The sequence below is a fragment of the Aquarana catesbeiana genome, linkage group LG01 (assembly GCF_042186555.1).
Source record: "Aquarana catesbeiana isolate 2022-GZ linkage group LG01, ASM4218655v1, whole genome shotgun sequence".
NCBI lineage: Eukaryota > Metazoa > Chordata > Amphibia > Anura > Ranidae > Aquarana > Aquarana catesbeiana.
Window position 1 is genome coordinate 47291694 of NC_133324.1, and position 23518 is coordinate 47315211.

At 46.6% G+C, this 23518-nt stretch overlaps 1 protein-coding gene across 1 annotated transcript in view; it reads right to left on the minus strand.

Annotated features, from left to right (window-relative positions):
* VCP (valosin containing protein) overlaps positions 1 to 9230 on the minus strand; it is a 66408-nt gene extending 57178 nt beyond the window's left edge. Inside the window, exon 1 of the mRNA XM_073618208.1 lies at positions 9028 to 9230. Coding sequence (XP_073474309.1) covers positions 9028 to 9044 — 17 coding nt within the window. The 5' untranslated portion in view covers positions 9045 to 9230. The remainder of the gene's footprint in view (positions 1 to 9027) is intronic.
* Positions 9231 to 23518: the final 14288 nt, after the last annotated feature.

Consider the following 23518-nt stretch of genomic DNA (forward strand, 5'->3'; position numbering starts at 1 on the left):
AAAGACACTGAGAAATACATAGCCAACCACATATAACAAGGACAAAGGATCACGTCATACTAAATAAAATAGGAGGGTCCCAACAGGAAAGAATACAATGGGAGTAAATGGGAAAGTATACCAAATAAATAATATGGACACAAAAGAGGAAATGTTACAGAGGTGTCAGGATGGGAAATTATAATAAACAGAATAAAATAAGCACACAGTGATAGCAGTTTATGTAATGTGGATTCAGGTAGACAATGAACTTGTGTTACATAATAGTTCTAGGGGCCCTGCAATGCCAGTTACTATTGATGGGCATATGTAGAAACAATGTTACAAATGTGATTTAAATGTAGTAAATTACTTTATACAAAGGGCACATGGAACCAGAGACGGATGTGTACAGTAACCGGAATAATCATGCATTTTTAATGCATCTTCATGCTTTGTTTTTTGTGGGGTAGACCGGCTGTTAAGTGCAAAACCACACCAAAAATGCATGTGTTTTTCATACACTCTCATTGAAGTCTATGGGGCCAAAACAAACTAAAAGAAGCTTCTGCACCCTTTCATGAACTGCACTGCCCCATGCTGCATTGATGTGAATGGCCACCGTTGTGATTCCCATTGTCCTCCTTTGTTGTGAAATGACAGATGTCGGGGAATCTGCACTAGTGTGAAGGGGGGTCTAAAAAGATAACCCACACAAAAAGCCATTCTAATTACCTGTAAAGGGGCCCAAGGCGCCAAATTACACACAGATGGAATGGTAGTAAAGAGCGGCCAAACAAATCCAAATTCTATGACTGGGACTCAGGAGTACAAAGGTGACAAATTATATGTAACAGGATACTAAACTCTGAATGACAAGTATAGAGAGGGGGGGGGGGGGGGGGGCAAATCATGTGACTGGGATAAAGAGGGGAAACTATTCCTGGCAGAGACAAGAGGGAGCCCAAAAGGGGGGGGCCCAATTCTACACAAAGGGGGGGGGTGGCATATTGGGTGCCCAACTTGACCCACAGGTGTAGGGGACAACATGTAGGGTGCCCAAGTCTACCAGGGTGGGGTGGGTTGTTTGGTGGGAGGAGACATGTGGGGTGCCCAACTCTACCCAAGGGGGGGGGCGTGCAGGACACACAGGGTAGAGCTGCACAAATCTGGCTAAAATGAGAATCACGATTTTTTTGATTAGAATAAAGATCACGATTTTCTCACAATTCTCGCGGTGTAACATGTTCACATTATACAAAATAAATTGGGCTAACTTTACGGTTTAGTTTTTTTTTTTTAAATTAAAGTGTATTTTTTCAAAAATTGCGTTTGAAAAAAATGCTGCGCAAGTACGGTGTGACATAAAATATTGCAACAACCACTATTTTATTCTCTAGGGTGTCTCCAAGTAATTTTCTAGCAGAAAATGATGATTTTTAATTGTAAGCAACAAATGTCAGAAAAGGTTTGGTCTTTAAATGGTTAAAACTTCCCTTATCTACAAACCAGAGTTCTTTCCTTTGATAAAAGAAGGAAAAGATACTTTGTTTCTACTTATTTGCATGTTGTAATAAAACTTGGCAGGCTGCACTGATTTTTTTTTTTCCAACTGTGAGAACTCTCTGCACTTGCTCTGCTGTTTTGAAGATCGGGAAGGGAAAAAGATTGCGATTTCGATTCTTAACGATTAATCGTGCAGCTCTAACGCAGGGTGCCCAATTCCACCTAAACATGGGGACACGTAAGGTGCCCAAGTCTACCCAAAGGAGGAACACATATGTAGCTGCCCAAATCTAACGGGGGGGGGGGGGGGGGGTTGAAACACGAGTATGTAGGGTACCCAATTACACCCAGTGGGGGTTTGTGGGGTGCCCATTGCTACCCAAAGATAGTGACATGTTGGCTAAGCCTACCCCAAAAGGGAGACAAAACCTGAGGGGCGGAGCCATGTGACATCACGCCCGGAAGCTGTGTAGCAGCCGTTTTAACATATCCTCTCCAGATGTCCATGCTTAAGGGGGCAATGCAATCACATGCAATCATTTCTGACTTTTTAACCTTGTGCACGGGAATTGCAGTGCGACTTTGTGAATATCATTTTTTCATCTTTTACTGAACAAATTCATTTATTTTTTTAAATCGGAATGTATTACACTATGGAAGGTTTCCGATTTCTGAGTGATTTGCAGCCTAAGGCAATGTTTGGGGATCCCGTCTCACTTGCCCTTTGGAAGATTGCTGCAATAATACACACCCAGGTGTCTGGACCAGCTCTGGCTGACCTTAGCACTGTGGAGGTCAGAGGCTGCAGAGACTAGTGCTGGATACACAGAGGTGGGGCACTTCTGCATGATATGCGGCTTTGCACATGGGAAAGGGGCATGTTTGTCATTGAGAGCATCTATGCAATATCAATGCAGGATATTTGTTTGGGGTTTTTTTTTGATGGGGGGGGATTTTTTTTAATGGAGATGGGGGGGAGTTTGCTTTGAATATTAAAAAATTTTTTTAGCGTTTGCGGTGCTCAGAAGCAGAGTAGTTTCACTTTAAGAGGAGAACCTGCAGAATAAGGAGAATGTAGGGGAAGACAACTAGAATGAGGCTAGCAGGATGAAGCCTTTATGATAATGAGACCACCAACATAGGATGACAAGGCCTCTAGTAAGATGGGGATGAGGAGGGGCCTGTAGTAGAGCTGCACAATTCTGGCCAAAATGAGAACAACAATTTTTTTTTGCTTAGAATAGAGATCACGATTCTCGCGACATAAAATATTTCACATTATACAAAAACAATTGGGCTAACTTTACTGGTTACCTTTTTTTTTTTTTTATTTGATTTTTATTCATTAAAGTAATTTTTTCCAAAAAAAATGCATTTGAAAGACCGCTGCGGTCTACTACAGGCCCCTCCTCATCCTACAGGATAGAGCTGCACGATTAATCATCAAGAATCATTATTGCGATTTTTTTTCCCGTTGAGATCTTGACAAAAGTATTTCCCGATTCTTTCTATGCAGAGAATTTTCCTTGCTCTACTGAAGCCGACAGCCAACGGGCAGTCTGCCAAGTATCACACATTCTTTAACAGTGGAACTAAGTTTAAACATTGTAACAATTTGTCAAAGGAATAGGTTTCGGTGTGTAAATGAGGAAAGTTTAACCAATTAAACCTTTTTCTGACATTTGTTGGTTTCAAGTTAAAATCATTTTTTTTTTTTTGCTAGAAAATGACATATGTTTGGGGGTTCTAAGTAATTTTCTAGCAAAAAAAAAAAGATGGTTGGTCTTGAAACCAACAAATGTTAGAAAAAGGATTAAGTGGTTAAACTTTCCTCATTTACACACCGAAACCTATTCCTTTGACAAATTGTTACAATGTTTAGACTTAGTTCCCCTGCTAAAGAATGTGTGATACATGGCAGACTGCCCGTGTTTTTTTTCTTTCTTTTGACGGCTGTCGGCTTCAGTAGAGCAAAGAAAATTCTCTGCATAGAAAGAAACGGGAAATACTTTTGTCAAGATCTCAACAGGAAAAAAAAAAAAATCGCAATATCGATTCATGATGATTAATTGTGCAGCTCTAGCCTATAGTATGAGGAAGATGGTGAGGGGCCTACAGTATGAGGGAGGGGCCTGCAATATGAGAAGGGGGGAGCCTGTAATATGAGAAGGGGGGGAGCCTGTAATATGAGAAGGGGGGGGAGCCTGTAATATGAAAATGGGGAGGAGGGCCTGTAGGAGGAGGATGATAGAGGGGGCCCTGCAGTATGAGGAGGATTCTGTAGTAGGAGGAGGATGAGGGGGAGGGAGCCCTGTAGTCAGAGGAGGATGAGGGGGAGGGAGCCCTGTAGTCAGAGGAGGATGAGGGGGAGGGAGCCCTGTAGTCAGAGGAGGATGAGGGGGAGGGAGCCCTGTAGTCAGAGGAGGATGAGGGGGAGGGAGCCCTGTAGTCAGAGGAGGATGAGGGGGAGGGAGCCCTGTAGTCAGAGGAGGATGAGGGGGAGGGAGCCCTGTAGTCAGAGGAGGATGAGGGGGAGGGAGCCCTGTAGTCAGAGGAGGATGAGGGGGAGGGAGCCCTGTAGTCAGAGGAGGATGAGGGGGAGGGAGCCCTGTAGTCAGAGGAGGAGGGAGCCCTGTAGTCAGAGGAGGATGAGGGGGAGGGAGCCCTGTAGTCAGAGGAGGATGAGGGGGAGGGAGCCCTGTAGTATGAGGAGGATGAGGGGGAGGGAGCCCTGTAGTATGAGGAGGATGAGGGGGAGGGAGCCCTGTAGTATGAGGAGGATGAGGGGGAGGGAGCCCTGTAGTATGAGGAGGATGAGGGGGAGGGAGCCCTGTAGTATGAGGAGGATGAGGGGGAGGGAGCCCTGTAGTATGAGGAGGATGAGGGGGAGGGAGCCCTGTAGTATGAGGAGGATGAGGGGGAGGGAGCCCTGTAGTATGAGGAGGATGAGGGGGAGGGAGCCCTGTAGTATGAGGAGGATGAGGGGGAGGGAGCCCTGTAGTATGAGGAGGATGAGGGGGAGGGAGCCCTGTAGTATGAGGAGGATGAGGGGGAGGGAGCCCTGTAGTATGAGGAGGATGAGGGGGAGGGAGCCCTGTAGTATGAGGAGGGGGGCCCTGTACTATGATGGGGGTGGGGAAAGATGATGGGACCACCAACATAAGGATGAGGACTGTAGTATGATAGGACCAGCAACAGCGGAATAAGGATGAAGACTGATGAGAGACCAGCAATAAAAGAAAGAGGATGGGGCCTGTAGTATGATGGGGGGTGGAGAAGTATGATGATAAGACCTGTAGTAGGGGTAGGAGGAGGCTGTAGTATGATGAGACATGTAGTAAAAAAGAAGGGAGGGAGGAGGGTAATGATGAGGCCTGTAGTATGAGGAGGGTGATGAGGCATATAGTATGAAGGGATAATGAGGAGGCCTGCAGTATGGATGGGGGGGTGAGGCCTGTAGTATTAATATAATTGGGGGGAGGCCTTTAGTATTGCTATGGGGGGAGGGGGGGGTAATAATGAGGAGGCCTGGTATTATGAAGAGAGGAGGATGATGAGGCCTGTAGTATTGATATGGGGGGAGGGGGGGAGGCCTGTAGTATTGATATGGGGGGAGGCCTGTAGTATTGCTATGGGGGGAGGGGGTGAGGTCTGTAGTATTGATATAATAGGGGGGAGGCCTGTAGTATTGATATGGGGGGAGGGGGTGAGGCCTGTAGTATTGCTATGGGGGGAGGGGGTGAGGTCTGTAGTATTGATATAATAGGGGGGAGGGGGTGAGGCCTCTAGTATTGATATAATAGGGGGGAGGCCTGTAGTATTGATATGGGGGGAGGGGGGGAGGCCTGTAGTATTGATATGGGGGGGAGGCCTGTAGTATTGATATGGGGGGAGGGGGTGAGGCCTGTAGTATTGATATGGGGTGAGGGGGTGAGGCCTGTAGTATTGATATAATAGGGGGGAGGGGGTGAGGCCTGTAGTATTGATATAATTGGGGGGAGGCCTGTAGTATTGATATAATTGGGGGGAGGCCTGTAGTATTGATATAATAGGGGGGAGGGGGGGGAGGCCTGTAGTATTGATATGGGGGGAGGCCTGTAGTATTGATATAATAGGGGGGAGGCCTGTAGTATTGATATGGGGGGAGGGGGTGAGGCCTGTAGTATTGATATAATAGGGGGGAGGCCTGTAGTATTGATATAATAGGGGGGAGGGGGGGGGGAGGCCTGTAGTATTGATATGGGGGGGAGGCCTGTAGTATTGATATAATAGGGGGGAGGGGGGGGGCCTGTAGTATTGATATGGGGGGGAGGCCTGTAGTATTGATATAATAGGGGGGAGGCCTGTAGTATTGATATAATAGGGGGGAGGGGGTGAGGCCTGTAGTATTGATATGGGGGGAGGGGGTGAGGCCTGTAGTATTGATATGGGGGGGAGGCCTGTAGTATTGATATGGGGGGGGGTGAGGCCTGTAGTATTGACATAATAGGGGGGAGGGGGTGAGGCCTGTAGTATTGACATAATAGGGGGGAGGGGGTGAGGCCTGTAGTATTGATATAATAGGGGGGAGGGGTGAGGCCTGTAGTATTGATATGGGGGGAGGGGGTGAGGCCTGTAGTATTGATATGGGGGGAGGGGGTGAGGCCTGTAGTATTGATATAATAGGGGGGAGGGGTGAGGCCTGTAGTATTGATATAATAGGGGGGAGGGGTGAGGCCTGTAGTATTGATATAATAGGGGGGAGGGGGTGAGGCCTGTAGTATTGATATGGGGGGAGGGGGTGAGGCCTGTAGTATTGATATAATAGGGGGGAGGGGGTGAGGCCTGTAGTATTGATATAATAGGGGGGAGGGGGTGAGGCCTGTAGTATTGATATGGGGGGAGGGGGTGAGGCCTGTAGTATTGATATAATAGGGGGGAGGGGGTGAGGCCTGTAGTATTGATATGGGGGGAGGGGGTGAGGCCTGTAGTATTGATATGGGGGGAGGGGGTGAGGCCTGTAGTATTGATATAATAGGGGGGAGGGGGTGAGGCCTGTAGTATTGATATGGGGGGAGGGGGTGAGGCCTGTAGTATTGATATGGGGGGAGGGGGTGAGGCCTGTAGTATTGATATAATAGGGGGGAGGGGGTGAGGCCTGTAGTATTGATATAATAGGGGGGAGGGGGTGAGGCCTGTAGTATTGATATAATAGGGGGGAGGGGGTGAGGTCTGTAGTATTGATATGGGGGGAGGGGGTGAGGCCTGTAGTATTGATATGGGGAAGGGGGTGAGGCCTGTAGTATTGATATGGGGAAGGGGGTGAGGCCTGTAGTATTGATATGGGGGGAGGGGGTGAGGCCTGTAGTATTGATATAATAGGGGGGAGGGGGTGAGGCCTGTAGTATTGATATAATAGGGGGGAGGCCTGTAGTATTGATATAATAGGGGGGAGGCCTGTAGTATTGATATAATAGGGGGGAGGGGGTGAGGCCTGTAGTATTGATATAATAGGGGGGAGGGGGTGAGGCCTGTAGTATTGATATAATAGGGGGGAGGCCTGTAGTATTGATATAATAGGGGGGAGGGGGGGGGGAGGCCTGTAGTATTGATATGGGGGGGAGGCCTGTAGTATTGATATAATAGGGGGGAGGGGGGGGGCCTGTAGTATTGATATGGGGGGGAGGCCTGTAGTATTGATATAATAGGGGGGAGGCCTGTAGTATTGATATAATAGGGGGGAGGGGGTGAGGCCTGTAGTATTGATATGGGGGGAGGGGGTGAGGCCTGTAGTATTGATATGGGGGGGAGGCCTGTAGTATTGATATGGGGGGGGGGTGAGGCCTGTAGTATTGACATAATAGGGGGGAGGGGGTGAGGCCTGTAGTATTGACATAATAGGGGGGAGGGGGTGAGGCCTGTAGTATTGATATAATAGGGGGGAGGGGTGAGGCCTGTAGTATTGATATGGGGGGAGGGGGTGAGGCCTGTAGTATTGATATAATAGGGGGGAGGGGTGAGGCCTGTAGTATTGATATAATAGGGGGGAGGGGTGAGGCCTGTAGTATTGATATAATAGGGGGGAGGGGGTGAGGCCTGTAGTATTGATATGGGGGGAGGGGGTGAGGCCTGTAGTATTGATATAATAGGGGGGAGGGGGTGAGGCCTGTAGTATTGATATAATAGGGGGGAGGGGGTGAGGCCTGTAGTATTGATATGGGGGGAGGGGGTGAGGCCTGTAGTATTGATATAATAGGGGGGAGGGGGTGAGGCCTGTAGTATTGATATGGGGGGAGGGGGTGAGGCCTGTAGTATTGATATGGGGGGAGGGGGTGAGGCCTGTAGTATTGATATAATAGGGGGGAGGGGGTGAGGCCTGTAGTATTGATATGGGGGGAGGGGGTGAGGCCTGTAGTATTGATATGGGGGGAGGGGGTGAGGCCTGTAGTATTGATATAATAGGGGGGAGGGGGGGAGGCCTGTAGTATTGATATAATAGGGGGGAGGGGGTGAGGCCTGTAGTATTGATATAATAGGGGGGAGGGGGTGAGGTCTGTAGTATTGATATGGGGGGAGGGGGTGAGGCCTGTAGTATTGATATGGGGAAGGGGGTGAGGCCTGTAGTATTGATATGGGGAAGGGGGTGAGGCCTGTAGTATTGATATGGGGGGAGGGGGTGAGGCCTGTAGTATTGATATAATAGGGGGGAGGGGGTGAGGCCTGTAGTATTGATATAATAGGGGGGAGGCCTGTAGTATTGATATAATAGGGGGGAGGCCTGTAGTATTGATATAATAGGGGGGAGGGGGTGAGGCCTGTAGTATTGATATAATAGGGGGGAGGGGGTGAGGCCTGTAGTATTGATATAATAGGGGGGAGGCCTGTAGTATTGATATAATAGGGGGGAGGCCTGTAGTATTGATATAATAGGGGGGAGGCCTGTAGTATTGATATAATATGGGGGAGGCCTGTAGTATTGATATAATAGGGGGGAGGGGGTGAGGCCTGTAGTATTGATATAATAGGGGGGAGGCCTGTAGTATTGATATAATATGGGGGAGGCCTGTAGTATTGATATAATAGGGGGGAGGGGGTGAGGCCTGTAGTATTGATATAATAGGGGGGAGGGGGTGAGGCCTGTAGTATTGATATAATAGGGGGGAGGGGGTGAGGCCTGTAGTATTGATATAATAGGGGGGAGGCCTGTAGTATTGATATAATAGGGGTGAGGCCTGTAGTATTGATATGGGGGGAGGGGGTGAGGCCTGTAGTATTGATATAATAGGGGGGAGGGGGTGAGGCCTGTAGTATTGATATAATAGGGGGGAGGCCTGTAGTATTGATATAATAGGGGGGAGGCCTGTAGTATTGATATAATAGGGGGGAGGGGGTGAGGCCTGCATGACACAGCAGGATGAGGCCGGCTCCCTCTATATCCGGGCCGCTCTCCTCCTCCTCTCCCGCACACACGGCCCCCTTTCTCCCGGCCTCCCCCCGCCTCCTCCCCGCTCCTCTCATGTATCCGGGCCCCGGCTCTGCGGCCTACCGGCACCCCGCACTCACTCTGATCCGGTAGCCATGTTCAGTGTCCGGCCCAAGCCGCTGACCAGTCCCGGGAATGCCGCTCGCGCTGGATGCTCCGCCCCCTGGCTCCGGTACAAGCTCTCACTGCCCGCTCGGCGCCCGGTGTTCCCTCAACTGTGTGACTGACTGCGGCGAAAGGGGAGGAGCCTGCGCCACCAGCAAAGAGCTGCGTCATTCCGCGGCACCGCGCCTGCGCAGCGCGCGCCGCGGCCAATCAGCGTGCGCCAGGGAGGGCCACGAGACCAAGCGCGGCCCCTCCCACTTTCCCCCCCTCCCGGCGAACGTCTTCTATTGGTCCGGTCCCTGAGAGCTGCCTGGCAACTGACACAACGCGGCCGCCGACTGGCTGCCAATACGGAGTGGGCGGGGGCTAGGTCTAGACATTGAAACTGAAGGCGGAGAGAAAGGGAGAGAGGTGGTTGGCGAGAGCTCTTATCTGGCCGCTTCTGATTGGACAAGAGGGCTGTCCGTCAGAGCAGCAGCCATAACTTAAAGTGATTAGTCATAGACATGTGTCATTGTGGTGTAATGAGGAGGCCTGTGGGGCCTAGTGTGTAACTACCACTACGGGACCCGCACATGTCATACAGGGCCACACCAGAGGCAGCGAGAGAGCGCAACCTTCCAGGGAAAGTCCCGCAAATGTCCATGTGAGCGCTTCTTACCATAGAAATATGGACTCCAGGAAGTAGAGAGAGGAAAATGCGAAAAGTAGACCAGAGCGCCACCTGCTGGCGGGTTATGGGACTGCATCGTATAATATACAATGATATGATATCATATAGTATGTTATAATATAAAATATAAGATTATAATATGATACAGTATAATCTAACATGATAGAATATATTATACGATGATACATAATATAATAAGATATAATATATGATAACATTATGTAATGTATTATATTATATCATGATATGTTTTATAATTTTATAACATATCATATATACTATATTATACAACATATTATATTATATCATGTTATATTATTTCATAATAGTCATACTGACCTGATGTGACTTTCCCTTTGTTCTTCGGAGGGACCCTTTAAATAATGGCGAGGTCTCGGGGGAACCCCTGCTAATAACTGTTGTAGATGAGGCTAATGGTACTTAAGTGTGATCAGTAGATAGTCTGAAATAAAATAATTAGAATGTGGCGTGCCTGGAGTGTTTCACATGCAAGTTTTATAACACCTCAGTCTCTATAACTCAAAATTTATGTAAAAAATGGTCATAAAATGAAAAAAATAAATAAATAATGGTCAGATGAAACACACCTTACATTGGTGGGCAATAGAAGAAGGACACCCTTAAATTGGTGGGCAATAGAAGAAGGACACCCTTACATTGATGGTCAGTAGAAGAAGGACACCCTTACATTGGCGGTCAGTAGAAGAAGGACACCCTTACATTGGCGGTCAGTAGAAGGACACCCTTACATTGGTGGTCAGTAGAAGAAGGGACACCCTTGCATTGGTGGTCAGTAGAAGAAGGACACCCTTACATTGGTGGACAGTAGAAGGGACACCCTTACATTGGTAGTCAGTAGAAGAAGGGACACCTTTGCATTGGTGGTCAGTAGAAGAAGGGACACCCTTGCATTGGTGGTCAGTAGAAGAAGGACACCCTTACATTGGTGGTCAGTAGAAGAAGCGGACACCTATACATTGGTGGACAGTAGAAGGGACACCCTTACATTGGTGGTCAGTAGAAGAAGGACACCTATACATTGGTGGACAGTAGAAGAAGGGACAACCTTGCATTGGTGGTCAGTAGAAGAAGGGACACCCTTACATTGGTGGTCAGTAGAAGAAGGGACAACCTTGCATTGGTGGTCAGTAGAAGAAGGGACACCCTTGCATTGGTGGTCAGTAGAAGAAGGGACACCCTTACATTGATGGTCAGTAGAAGGAGGACACCCTTACATTGGTGGTCAGTAGAAGAAGGACACCCTTGCATTGGTGGTCAGTAGAAGAAGGACACCCTTACATTGGTGGTCAGTAGAAGAAGGACAGCCTTACATTGGTGGTCAGTTGAAGAAGGACACCCTTGCATTGGTGATCAGTAGAAGAAGGGACACCCTTACATTGGTGGTCAGTAGAAGAAGGGGCACTCTTATGCCGCATACACATGGTCGAAATTTCCGACAACAAATGTTCAATGGGAGCTTGTCAGAAATTCCGACCGTGTGTAGGCTCCATCGGACATTTTTCGTCGGAATTTCCGACAAACAAAATTTGAGATCTGGATCTCAAATTTTCCAACAACAAAATCCGTTGTCATAAATTCCGAGCGTGTGTACGTACACAATTCCAACGTACAAAATTCCACGCATGCTCTGAATCGAGTACGAGACGGAAGCGCTCATTCTGGTAAAACTAGCGTTTGTAATGGAGATAGCACATTCGTCACGCTACAAATTTTAAAATCTTTTAATGCAGCGCATTCTCCTCTTCTATTCACACAGAGTTCTCACAAACTGATTTCTTTATTATTTCTCGTGATCCCGTGAATAATATTAGTCATTTTTTCGTAAGATCTCTATAATAATGTTTTGTATTTATTTTTATAGTGTTTTTTTTTTTTTTATCAAATTTGTGTGTCACCACAACACCATCATTATCTTGTATTTTTTAACCTTAGGGAGGTTGGTTGGTGTCCCTTGTTAATTTGACATTGTATTTTTGAAATGTACCTGCCTACTCACAAACAAACTGTCCTTTTTGAACTAAAACACATAGACAAAAAAAAAATAGACCTTTATTATGGGTCCTAACAAAATAAAGAGGAAGGCAACGTTGGATAAACTAGTGAAATTTGCGAAGCCTTTGTACCCCAGGGCACACATCAACTAATTTACAGCCAAAATTGGTGGCCTGAGGAGTCCATATAATAGTGAAGACAATCCCATCCAGGAGTCCAAGAGATCAGGAACAGCAGCAGATGACATATATGTCCTCAGGCTGTGGTCATACAACAGCCTGCATCTTTTGCCAGACCAGACAGAACCCAGGTCATCACACTCTTGTCTTCCTTAGACGCTTCCTTCCAGGCTGTGGCTCTGGTGTTGGAGTTGTGGCAGGAGGAGGAGGATGGTCGACCTCCTGGCTGAGGCTTTCCTGTGTATGAAAAAGGGACATAGTTTTAGTTTTTTGTTCATCAATCACACACAATTTTGAGCTCATGACTGTTGCAAACTGAATGTTAGCAAATAGAAAAAACTATCATTCTGAGCCCAGCATTTTTCATTCTCGTCCCAATCATTTGTGGCCTCTACTGTCTATTGATATGTAAACCACTTTGTTAAATCAGAAATTAGTAATCAATAATAACATCTAGTTAACATCATTAATTTTACGACAAAAAATATGTTGAACAATGCTATACCTGACTCAAGCTGGGTTCCTCCACATCTTCCTGCCTGGAAGGCCCAGGTTGGACATCGGAAGCCTCAGCTGAGGTGGAAGTAAGCCTTGAAGGAAGAGTGGAGAGTGCTGGCCTGGGTTCACTCTGGTCTGACAGAAAATGCAGTCTGTCATTGTACCACAGCCTGGGTACATAAACGTCATCTGCTGCTCCTGATCTCATGGAATCCTGGACCTTCTTTCACTCCCTATGATAAGTACTCCTCATGCCACCAATTTTGGCCTTCAAATAGTTGATGTCTGCTGTGGGGATCATCGGCTTCACAAATTCAAGCAGTTTCTCCAGCGCTGCCTTCCTCTTTCTTAGCTTATTTAAAAATGGGTGGTTCACCGGCCACAGACAGGGCAGCTCCCTGAACATGTCAATGAATATTGGTAGACATCTCCTATTATTGAATGGATCCAGTTTCTCTGCAAGACACAAGGCAAACCCTAATGTCAGGCTAAACTCTCCTACTCTTGTCCCAATGTGGATCGTACGTACAACGCATGCATGTTGCAATTTATATACACTGCGCATGCATGAAACTCCGCCCGCCCCTGACCTTCTATCTAGTATATTCCCCGCCCTTTCTCTTTCGGCACAGTGGGAGAGCACATGGCGGTGAAAGAGCAAGTGCATGCAGACAGCAGCAGCAACGACAAAAGCGCAGAGTCACGAACGTCCCGATCCCGGAGGAGATTTAAGGCCTCAAATATGTCCTTTGTAGAGATGGTGGAGATGGTGGACATCTTGAAGAGGGCCGACTATGATGGGAAGTATGGACCTTACTCAAACCCAAATGTGAGAAAGGCCAAGATCATGGCTAAAGTTGTGAAAAGTCTGCGCCGGAATTTTGGGGTACGACGATTCAAAGATCAACTGAGGAAACGATGGTCAGACCTGAAATTGAGGGAGCAGGATCAGTACAGAAAGATCAAGAAAGTGCTTCTAAAAAGTAAGTATTTGTCGTGTGTTTCTATTATTATTATTACATTTGTGATGCTCCATGTGTTTTTCTTTACTGTTGTACAGTTAAAATGGCAACTTTCAGGTTCGTGGGCACAGTAATCGTTCGTAGTAAACATCGTTCGTTCGACCACTAATACAATGTTTTTGGCGGATCCAGGTTAACTACATTTGTTCAGGCCTATTTGTAGTAAAAGAAGTTTAGTACATTGTTGTCTAGATGGGTTTGTAACTGAGTGAAATGTAAACTTGATTCAATGTAAGGAGAGGACACTCAGCAGCTGTTTACACATCTGGACGCAGGAGCACTAGTGTGGGACACCAGAACAAACTTTTTAGGGTGTCCCACACTGGTGCTCCAGTGGATACTAGGGGTGTCTCCATGTGTGAAAATTGTACAAAAAAGGTAAGTATTCCAGCTTTAGAAAGGGAAAAAATGTCTTCAGCTTGGAACTCTGCCCAAAAAGACAATTGTACGACACTTCAAGCAATGTTTCAGATTCCTATTCCTGCCCTCAAATATCTGTGTGCTAAGTATACCTTTTTTTTTTTATTCACATAGGGGAGAAAAGAATCAGGACATCAGAGGACACCAGGGACCCCCAACCTCATAAAGAAGGGGAAATATTATCACCACAACCAGAGGATGTGGAGGAAGGAGAGGTTTATGAAGTGGGCGAAATAGTGACCACAACAGGTGAGTGTCTGAGACCACAGCTTCAGGTAATAGATGTATGCCTGCATATTTATAATACATGGTGTGTTTTTTTTATTTTAGGTGATGTGGATTCTGTGGAAGAAGAAAGTAATTTTACAAGTGCAAGTGCACACCTCCTCATCGGGGAGATCATGGTGTGCAATCGGGATTTACAGAAGATCAAGGAAGGCATCAATGATGTTGAAAAAAGACTCAAAAACATCATTGATGTTTTAGGCAGAATCTAAAACACAACAAAATTCTTCAATTTGTTTATATTTTTTAAAATTTTGAATCTTTTTTGAAGTATATTGAAAGCCAAATTTTGAAGATGCACACAGTGGTGGTTATTTACGAAAGGAAAATCCACTTTGCACTACAAGTGCAAACTACAAGTGCAAAGTGCACTTGAAATTGCACTGAAAGTGCACTTGGAAGTGCAGTCGCTGTAGATCCGAGGGGGGCATGCAAGGAAAATAAAAAACAGCATTTTAGCTTGCACATGATTGGATGATAAAATCAGCAGAGCTTCCCCTCATTTCAGATCTACCCCTCAGATTTACAGTGACTGCACTTCCAAGTGCACTTTCAGTTCAATTTCAAGTGCACTTTGCACTTGTAGTGCAACGTTTATTTGCCTTTCGTAAATAACCCCCAGTGTGTCAACTTGTGCTATCTGCCATCACGGGATATCAAGGTACGCATTTTGTGGGTGCAACCCCTTCCTCGCAACTCAAGTAGCTGAGATGAAGGGGTTGTACCCCCAAAACACGTCCATTGATCCCCCATGATGGCTAGCACATGTTGACATTAGGCATGGGATCAGGAGGGAAATCCCCATTTTGACTCTCAATTTGTGTGCATCTTCAAAATTTGGCTTTCACAGGGGTGACATCACCCCATCTGATAAAGGCAAAATCAACACAGTTCGGACATACAAATATAACAACAGAGTACACGCCAAAGGTTCAGGGTCAAAGGCAAGCAGGGATAGTCGGGGACACGCCAAAAGTTCAGGGTCACGAGCAGACAGGAATAGTCGAGAACAAGGTCAGTAACAGAGACAAACGAAGAGCACACGGCAAGCAGGAAACAGGAAGCTGAATACACAATGGTTGATCAGCACCGCTGGCTTGCAGTGCACAGGTTAATATAGGGTTCCCTGATAGGGCCTGGGGTGGAGCCATGCTTAGAGGAGAGGTTATAAAAACAGCCACTTAGTCTGAACACATGAGGAGAGATAAGCTAACAGAGAAAGATTACTACATAACCATGACAGTACCCCTCCTCTTAGGAGGCCTCCCCCTCCCCCACCTGGGCCCAGGCTTAAAGGGAAACTCCAGATGAAACAGACGAGGCGCAACAGGCGAGGCGCAAAGATCTCAGATGCAGTGATCCAAGACCTCTCCTCAGGACAAAACCCTTTCAAATGTAGGAGGTACTGAAGAATGCCTCTACGGCACCGGAAATCCAGAACTTGACTAACCTCGTACTTTAGATTATCCTCAGAGACCGAAACCGAGGTAGGGAGAGGACGAGAGGACTTATTGAGGGCTAAAGGCTTCTTAGGAATGGGTAAGGGCATGAGAAGACCATCAGGAGTCTGAGCAGGGTCCCCCAGACCCTTAAAGTTGAGCTGGACATCCAGCACAGGATCATCAGACTGGGCAGAGGTCAGTGGATCCCTGAGACCAGGTTGGTTAGAAGGTGATGTGTCACAGGAGTCAAGCTGGATAGCTGAAACACAAGCAGAATGCAGAGAGTCCTGAAAAAAGGCTGAAAACCCCACCTGGCCGAATGGGGCAGTCTATCCAAAGGTTGGGTTGAGCCTCTTAGACAGGTTTGAATGGACATAGTAGTAGCAGGCTAGAACAACAAGGATAGTAAAGGGATAAGGCAGAGGTCAGGGCGACTAGCAGACAGGAACAACAGAGTACACGCCAAAGGTTCAGGGTCACAGGCAAGCAGGGATAGTCAGGGACACGCCAAAAGTTCAGGGTCACGAGCAGACAGGAATAGTCGAGAACAAGGTCGGTAACAGAGACAAACGAAGAGCACACGGCAAGCAGGAAACAGGAAGCCGAATACACAATGGTTGATCAGCACCGCTGGCTTGCAGTGCACAGGTTAATATAGGGTTCCCAGATAGGGCCTGGGGTGGAGCCATGCTTAGAGGAGAGGGTATAAAAACAGCCAGGTGAGAGTGGCTGGCCTCTTAGTCTGAACACATGAGGAGAGATAAGCTAACAGAGAAAAATTACTACATAACCATGACAGTACCCCTCCTCTTACGAGGCCTCCCCCACCTGGGCTCAGGCTTAAAGGGAAACTCCAGATGAAACCTCCTCAACAGACGAGGTGCAAAGATCTCAGATGCAGTGATCCAAGACCTCTCCTCAGGACCAAACCCTTTCCAATGTAGGAGGTACTGAAGAATGCCTCTACGGCACCGGAAATCCAGAACTTGACTAACCTCGTACTTTAGATTAACCTCAGAGACCGAAACCGAGGTAGGAAGAGGACAAGAGGACTTATTGAGGGCTAAAGGCTTCTTAGGAATGGGTAAGGGCATGAGAAGACCATCAGGAGTCTGAGCAGGGTCCCCCAGACCCTTAAAGATGAGCTGGACATCCAGCACAGGATCATCAGACTGGGCAGAGGTCAGTGGATCCCTGAGACCAGGTTGGTTAGAAGGTGATGTCTCACAGGAGTCAAGCTGGATAGCTAAAACACAAGCAGAATGCAGAGTCCTGAAAAAAGGTTGAAAACCCCACCTGGCCGAATGGGGCAGTCTATCCAAAGGGTGGGTTGAGCCTCTTAGACAGGTTTGAATGGACATAGTAGTAGTAGGGTGAGACCAGGTTACAGAAGGTCCCGAATAAGAAAAAGCAGGAAGCTCACCGGGCATGGGCTGGACTGGCATAACTGGTGCAGAGGCCTACTGAATAGTATCGCCAGGTGTAGCGACTATCTCAATCGCATCACAGGGCATATCGACTGTGGAACTTGCGGACAAGTTAGCCTGGCAGTGCGTCCAAGGGAGTTTAGGGACAGGCAAAGGTAAATGGTTATGCAAACTGGAGTGAATGATTGGCTCAGGTTCATAGGTGGGCTCCTCATCCAGAGTGCCACATGATCTACAGAGTGCATCAGTCCAACTATTGCAGGACACATCCCAGAAATCGCTATATACAGCGGGAAGAGCAGAAGATACTGGAATGGTGGCAACAGGAAATTTCTCTTTTGGGGTAACCTTGAGTAGGCCGGATGAGGAACAGGAGGAACCCCAAGGCAGGATCTGTCCAGCAGTCCAGTCAACGGGTGTAGAATGGAGCCGTAACCAAGGAAGACCTAATATGATAGGAGATGAAGCCTTAGGTAAGACAAGGAAGGATATCCACTCCTGGTGGAGTGTCCCTACTGACATCTTAACAGGGAGGGTCTGGAAGCGGATAGGGCCCCCTGGGAGAACAGTGCCATCAATCGCCAAGACCACCAATGGCGTTGTAAGGGGCAAAAGGGTAAGTCTCATGGAAGATGCAGTTTCCCAATCCATGAAATTGCCAGCGGCTCCAGAATCCAGATGTGCCGAGACCGAACGAGAGGAAGCGCCGACATGAAGGAATACAGAAAGGAGAAGACGAGAAGGTCAAGGTGATATTTCAGGGTCTAATACTCCACCTTCCAGATGTATTAGGTTATAAAAAAATATCCAAATCTTTGATAACTCGGAGCACCATCAAATCTATCATAACCAAATGGAAATAACATGGCACAACAGCAAACCTGCCAAGAGACGGCCGCACACCAAAACTCATGGACCAGACAAGGAGGGCATAAGGAGCTGCAGAGTTCCACAGCAGAGACTGACGTATATGTACATAGGACGACAATAAGCCGTATGCTCCATAGAGTTGGGCTTTATGGCAGAGTGGCCAGAAGAAAGCCATTACTTTCAGCAAAAAACTAAATGGCACATTTTGAGTTTGCGAAAAGGCATGTGGGAGAATACCAAAATGTATGGAGGAAGGTGCTCTGGTCTGATGAGACTAAAATTGAACTTTTTGGCCATCAAAGAAAACGCTATGTCTGGCGCAAACCCAACACATCACATCACCCAAAGAACACCAACATGGTGGTGGCTGCATCATGTTGTGGGGATGTTTTTCAGCAGTCGGAACTAGGAAACTGGTCGGAGTTGAGGGAAATGGATGGTGCTAAATACAGGGATATTCTTGTGCAAAACCTGTACCACTCTGTGTGTGATTTGAGGCTAGGATGGAGGTTCACCTTCCAGCAGGACAATGACCCCAAACACACTGCTAAAGCAACACTTTAGCGGTTTAAGGGGAAACATGTAAATGTGTTGGAATGGCCTAGTCAAAGCCCAGACCTCAATCCATTAGAAAATCTGTGGTCAGACTTAAAGATTCCTGTTCTGTTCACAAGTGCAAACCACCCAACTTGAAGGAGCTGGAGCAGTTTTGCAAGGAGGAATGGGCAAAAATCCCAGTGGTAAGATGTGGCGAAGTGACTTGGAGCTGTGATAGCCGCAAAAGGTGGCTCTACAAAGTACTGACTTTAGGGGGGTGAATAGTTATGCACATTGACTTTTTCTGTTTTTTTTTTGTCCTATTTGTTGTTTGCTTCACAATAAAAAAAAAAAACATATTCAAAGTTGTGGGCATGTTCTGTAAATGAAATGTTGCAAATTCTCAAACAATCCATGTTAATTCCAGGTTGTGAGGCAACAAAACACAAAAAATGCCAAGGGGGGTAAATACTTTTGCAAGGCACTGTATGTATATTGTATCTTCCTGCTGTTAAACTGTTCTTAAGCTGTCTTTGGGGAAATTCCTCTATTAAGTCTGTGCTGTTATTCAGAACTTGGTTGATCTATTGCCCTCCTTTACAAACTAGAAAAAAAAGAGCAAAAAAGGGGAGCAGTGGGACTTTGAATGAGCCAGTTGACAGATTGGGGTTAAGATAAAAAAAGTTCAAATTTATTGCATATAAATCATACTGGTATATATTACATGTAAAAAGGTTGCATGTGCATGTGCACAAGGCATGTCCTACATAAATACATGTATATAAAAACATTCAACATGATATCTGAGCAGATAGCTAACACACATATGTCATATAGAGATTGTACATATGAAACTGGGAAGCACAAGACAACATAATGCAGAAGGTAAGTCTAAAAAATGATGCATAAAAAAGTTGATCAGAGTGAGATCCCATAGAAAGCATAGTGGCTACATCCTTGATGTCCGACGCGTTTCTGTGAATACACTTCTTCAGGGACGGATGCTATAGGATTTCTGAAATAACAAAGTATAATGACATCAGGAAATAGACTACCGTATATACTCGAGTATAAGTCGTTCCGAGTATAAGTCGAGGCCCTAATTTACCACAAAAAAATGGGAAAAACTTATTGACCCGAGTATAAGAAGAGGGTGAGAAATGCACAGCTACTGTAAGTGGAAAAGAGGGTCAACAATGCCCATTTGCAGTCTCACTGTGCCCATTTGCAGCCATAGGTCCCCCCAAACTCGGTAGTTAAGGGTTCCTAGATGCCCCCTAGCTGCAGCCAAAATTTGGGGTCTCTGAACCCAAAGGGTCCCGAAATGACATTGCTGCAGATGGACACAGTTGACCGAATTTGGGGCCCCGTATCTCAGGGCCACTTAGTGCGAAGAACCCCAAATTTGGTATGCAAACCCAGTGAAACTAGCACCATTAAATTTCCAAAGCTGGGGTTTCTAGCACCAAGTGGCCCCAAGATACAGGGCCCCAAAAATTAGTTCAGAAAATGTCAAGCACTTTTCTGCAGCAGAGAATGACATTTTCCGAACCGGCTTTGGGGCCCCGTATCTCAGGGCCACTTGGTGCTAGGAACCCCAGCTTTGGATATGTTATGGTAACAGTTCCACTGAGTTTGTACACCACATTTGGGGTTCCTAGCACCAAGTGGCCCTGAGATATGGGGCCCCAAAATCGGTTCAGAAAATGTCAAGCACTTTTCTGCAGCAGAGAATGACATTTTCCGAACCGATTTTGGGGCCCCGTATCTCGGGGCCACTTAGAGCTAGGAACTTCAGCTTTGGATATGTTATGGTACCAGTTCCACTAGGTTTGCACACCAAATTTGGGGTTCCTAGCACCAAGCGGCCCTGAGATACGGGGCCCCAAAATCAGTTCGGAAAATGTCATTCTCTGCTGTAGAAAAGTGCTTGACTCGAGTATAAGTCGAGGGGGGCACTTTCAGCACAAAAAAATGTGCTGAAAAACTCGACTCATACTCGAGTATATACGGTAAGTGCAACCAGATAGGACAGTGTGTCAGTTTCTTGATACTTACAACGTAACCAAGCTATGGTGTGAGGCAAAGACTCGGAGCTGAGGTGGCAAGGGATCCGACACATGACAGGCTTAAACCGGCATCATCCACAGAGCGCAAACCATCTCCTCCACAATGGGGCCAGTGATTGATCAAAAAGATGGAAAGTATATCTGAAATGGATAAATAAATCCATTGAGATACACCAGAAGGTACTAAACTTGAGAGTAAGAGAAGTAGGGACTTGATGATAAGGTCACAGGATGTTACCTTTGATGTGCTAAAGACAGGAGCTTTCCAAAGCTGTGGCGTCTGCACATGTGTGGGAGAGAGGAATGCACCTGAGGAGACGCCTGATATACAACCCGCCTGCGCCGGCGATTGCCACCAACGTCACGCTGAGCCGACGAGGCATGGGGCGGGGACCCTGTCTGGGCGGTGAGAACCCGCCCATTACTGACGCCACCACGTCCAGCTGGTCGGCAAAGATGGAAACTAATTCCTTTACAAACTAATACTACTTTGCTACTTCAGTAAAAGCTGAGATACCATAAATATATTGACTTGTGTGACGTGTCAATTAAAAGTGCTTGTGAAAACATGTCAGATGTCAGAACCCAGAATGTCAGGTGGGTTGGAAGGTTCACAGGGCCATGGTGATGCAGATGAGCAGGTAAATCCGAGCAGTCCTCAAGGGGTAGTCAGTAGAAGAAGGTCACCCATTTAATTGGGCTTAAGTAGAGTACTGCAACTGAAACAAGCCCTGTTACATTGGTGGTTAGTGGATAAGAGCCTGTTACATTGATAGTCGTTGGAATAGGGCCCCTTTACTTTGATGGTCATTGGGAGGAAAAAAGCCCCCCTTACATTTATGATCAGCCCCTTTCATTGGTGATCAATGGCAGAAGGGCTCCCTTACATTGGTGGTTAGTATACCTTCCAACAGTCCTAGATTGTGCAGGACTGTCCCGCTGTTCCACTGTCCTCTGTACAGGGGCTTTGTCTCACAAAAGCTCTTCCCCATACCTTGTGTCTACAATGCATTCATATACAAATTGCAGCATGGTTTGCATATAAATTAATTATTATGTAATATGCATTTGAATTAACTAAAGTGGCTCCTTGATATGCAAGGCCATGGACGGCTTCTCCTCGGCACTGGTCTGTGCTGGTGGGATGGGAGGAGGATGTACTGGAGGGAGAGGGGTTCTCTATACTGTGGGATAGGCAGGGGTTCTGTATTGAGGGTGTTCTTTCTACTTAGGGGCCTGTATTGAGAAGAGGCCGGGGGGCCCTAAAGGCAATAATGCCTCTGAATTAGAAACAAATGTACTGTGCTACCCATGGCTCAGTTTCTGATGTAGTGTTGCTCTACAGCCACTGGATGGAATTGGTGTGCCGCATTCATGCACTCATTCCCATATAGCCAAAAAAAATATTTTAGAGCTACCCTATTCCCAATAAAAAAAAATAAAAGACAAAGCACACTATGAATGAAAACAGGTTTATACTTACAGTGCCTTGAAAAAGTATTCACACCCTTCGAAAATTTCCACATTTTGTCATGTTACTTTCAAAAAGGTAAATGTATTTTATTGGGATTTCATGTGATAAACCAACACAATGTTGCACATACTGTATTTATCGGCATATAACACGCACTTTTTTCCCCTTAAAATCGGGAAAATTGTGGGTGCGTGTTATACGCCGATCTGGGGAAAATTGTGGGTGCGTGTTATACGCCGATCCCCGCCAATCCCCCGCTGATTGTGAGCGGAGGAGCGAGTGCCGCCGAGATACATACATAGCCAAGTGTACTCGGCTATACTCGGCTAGTTCCGCTCACAGTCACGCCCAGTCCCGCCCCATTGATGGACATAACACAGGGACTGGGCGTGACTGTGAGCGGAGCTAGCCAAGTACACTCAGTTACGTATGTATATCGGCGGCGCTCGGCTCCCAGTCCCGCCATTGGACCTATGTTATGTCCATCATAGGGCGGGACTGGGCGGGACTGCGAGAGGAGCCGAGAAAAGCCGACAGGAGCAGAGATACAGAGGATCGGTTCTGTGTATCTCGGCAGCGCCGTATTTAAACTGCAGTGACACTGACAAGTCACTGCAGTTTAACTGCAGCCTGGGCAAGGCTGCAAATGACACTGACAAGGCTGAAGATGGACACTGATAAGGCTGCAAATGACACTGACAAGGCTGCAAATGACACTGACAAATCTGCAAATGACACTGGACAAGCATGCAGATGGACACTGATAATGCTGCATTGATGGGTATTTAAATGTAAGTTTTTTTCCTTAAAATTCCCTCCTAAACTTGGGTGCGTGTTATACGCCGGCGCGTGTTATACGCCGATAAATATGGTAATTGTGAAGTGGAAGGAAAATGATAAATGGTTTTCAAATTTTTTTACAAATAAATATGTGAAAAGTGTGGGGTACACTTGTATTCAGCCCCCCTGAGTCAATACTTTGTAGAACCACCTTTCACTGCAATTACAGCTGCAAGTCTTTTTGGGGATGTTTCTACCAGCTTTGCACATCTAGAGAGGGACATTTTTGCCTATTCTTCTTTGCAAAATAGCTCAAGCTCTGTCAGATTGGACGGAGAGCGTCTGTGAAGAGCAATTTTCAAGTCTTTCCACAGATTCTCAATTAAATTTAGGTCTGGACTTTGGCTGGACCATTCTAACACATGAATATGCTTTGATCTAAACTATTCCATTGTAGCTCTGGCTGTATGTTTAGGGTCGTTGTCCTGCTGGAAGGTGACCCTCCACCCCAGTATCAAGTCTTTTGCAGACTCTAACAGGTTTTCTCCTAAGATTGTCCTATATTTGGCTCCATTCATCTTCCCATCAACTCTGACCAGCTTCCCTGTCCCTGCTGAAGAAAAGCATCCCCACAACATGATGATGCCACCACCATGTTTCACGGTGGGGATGGTTTGTTCAGGGTGATGTGCAGTGTTAGTTCTCCGCCACACATAGCGTTTGGATTTAAGGCAAAAAAGTTCAATTTTGGTCTCA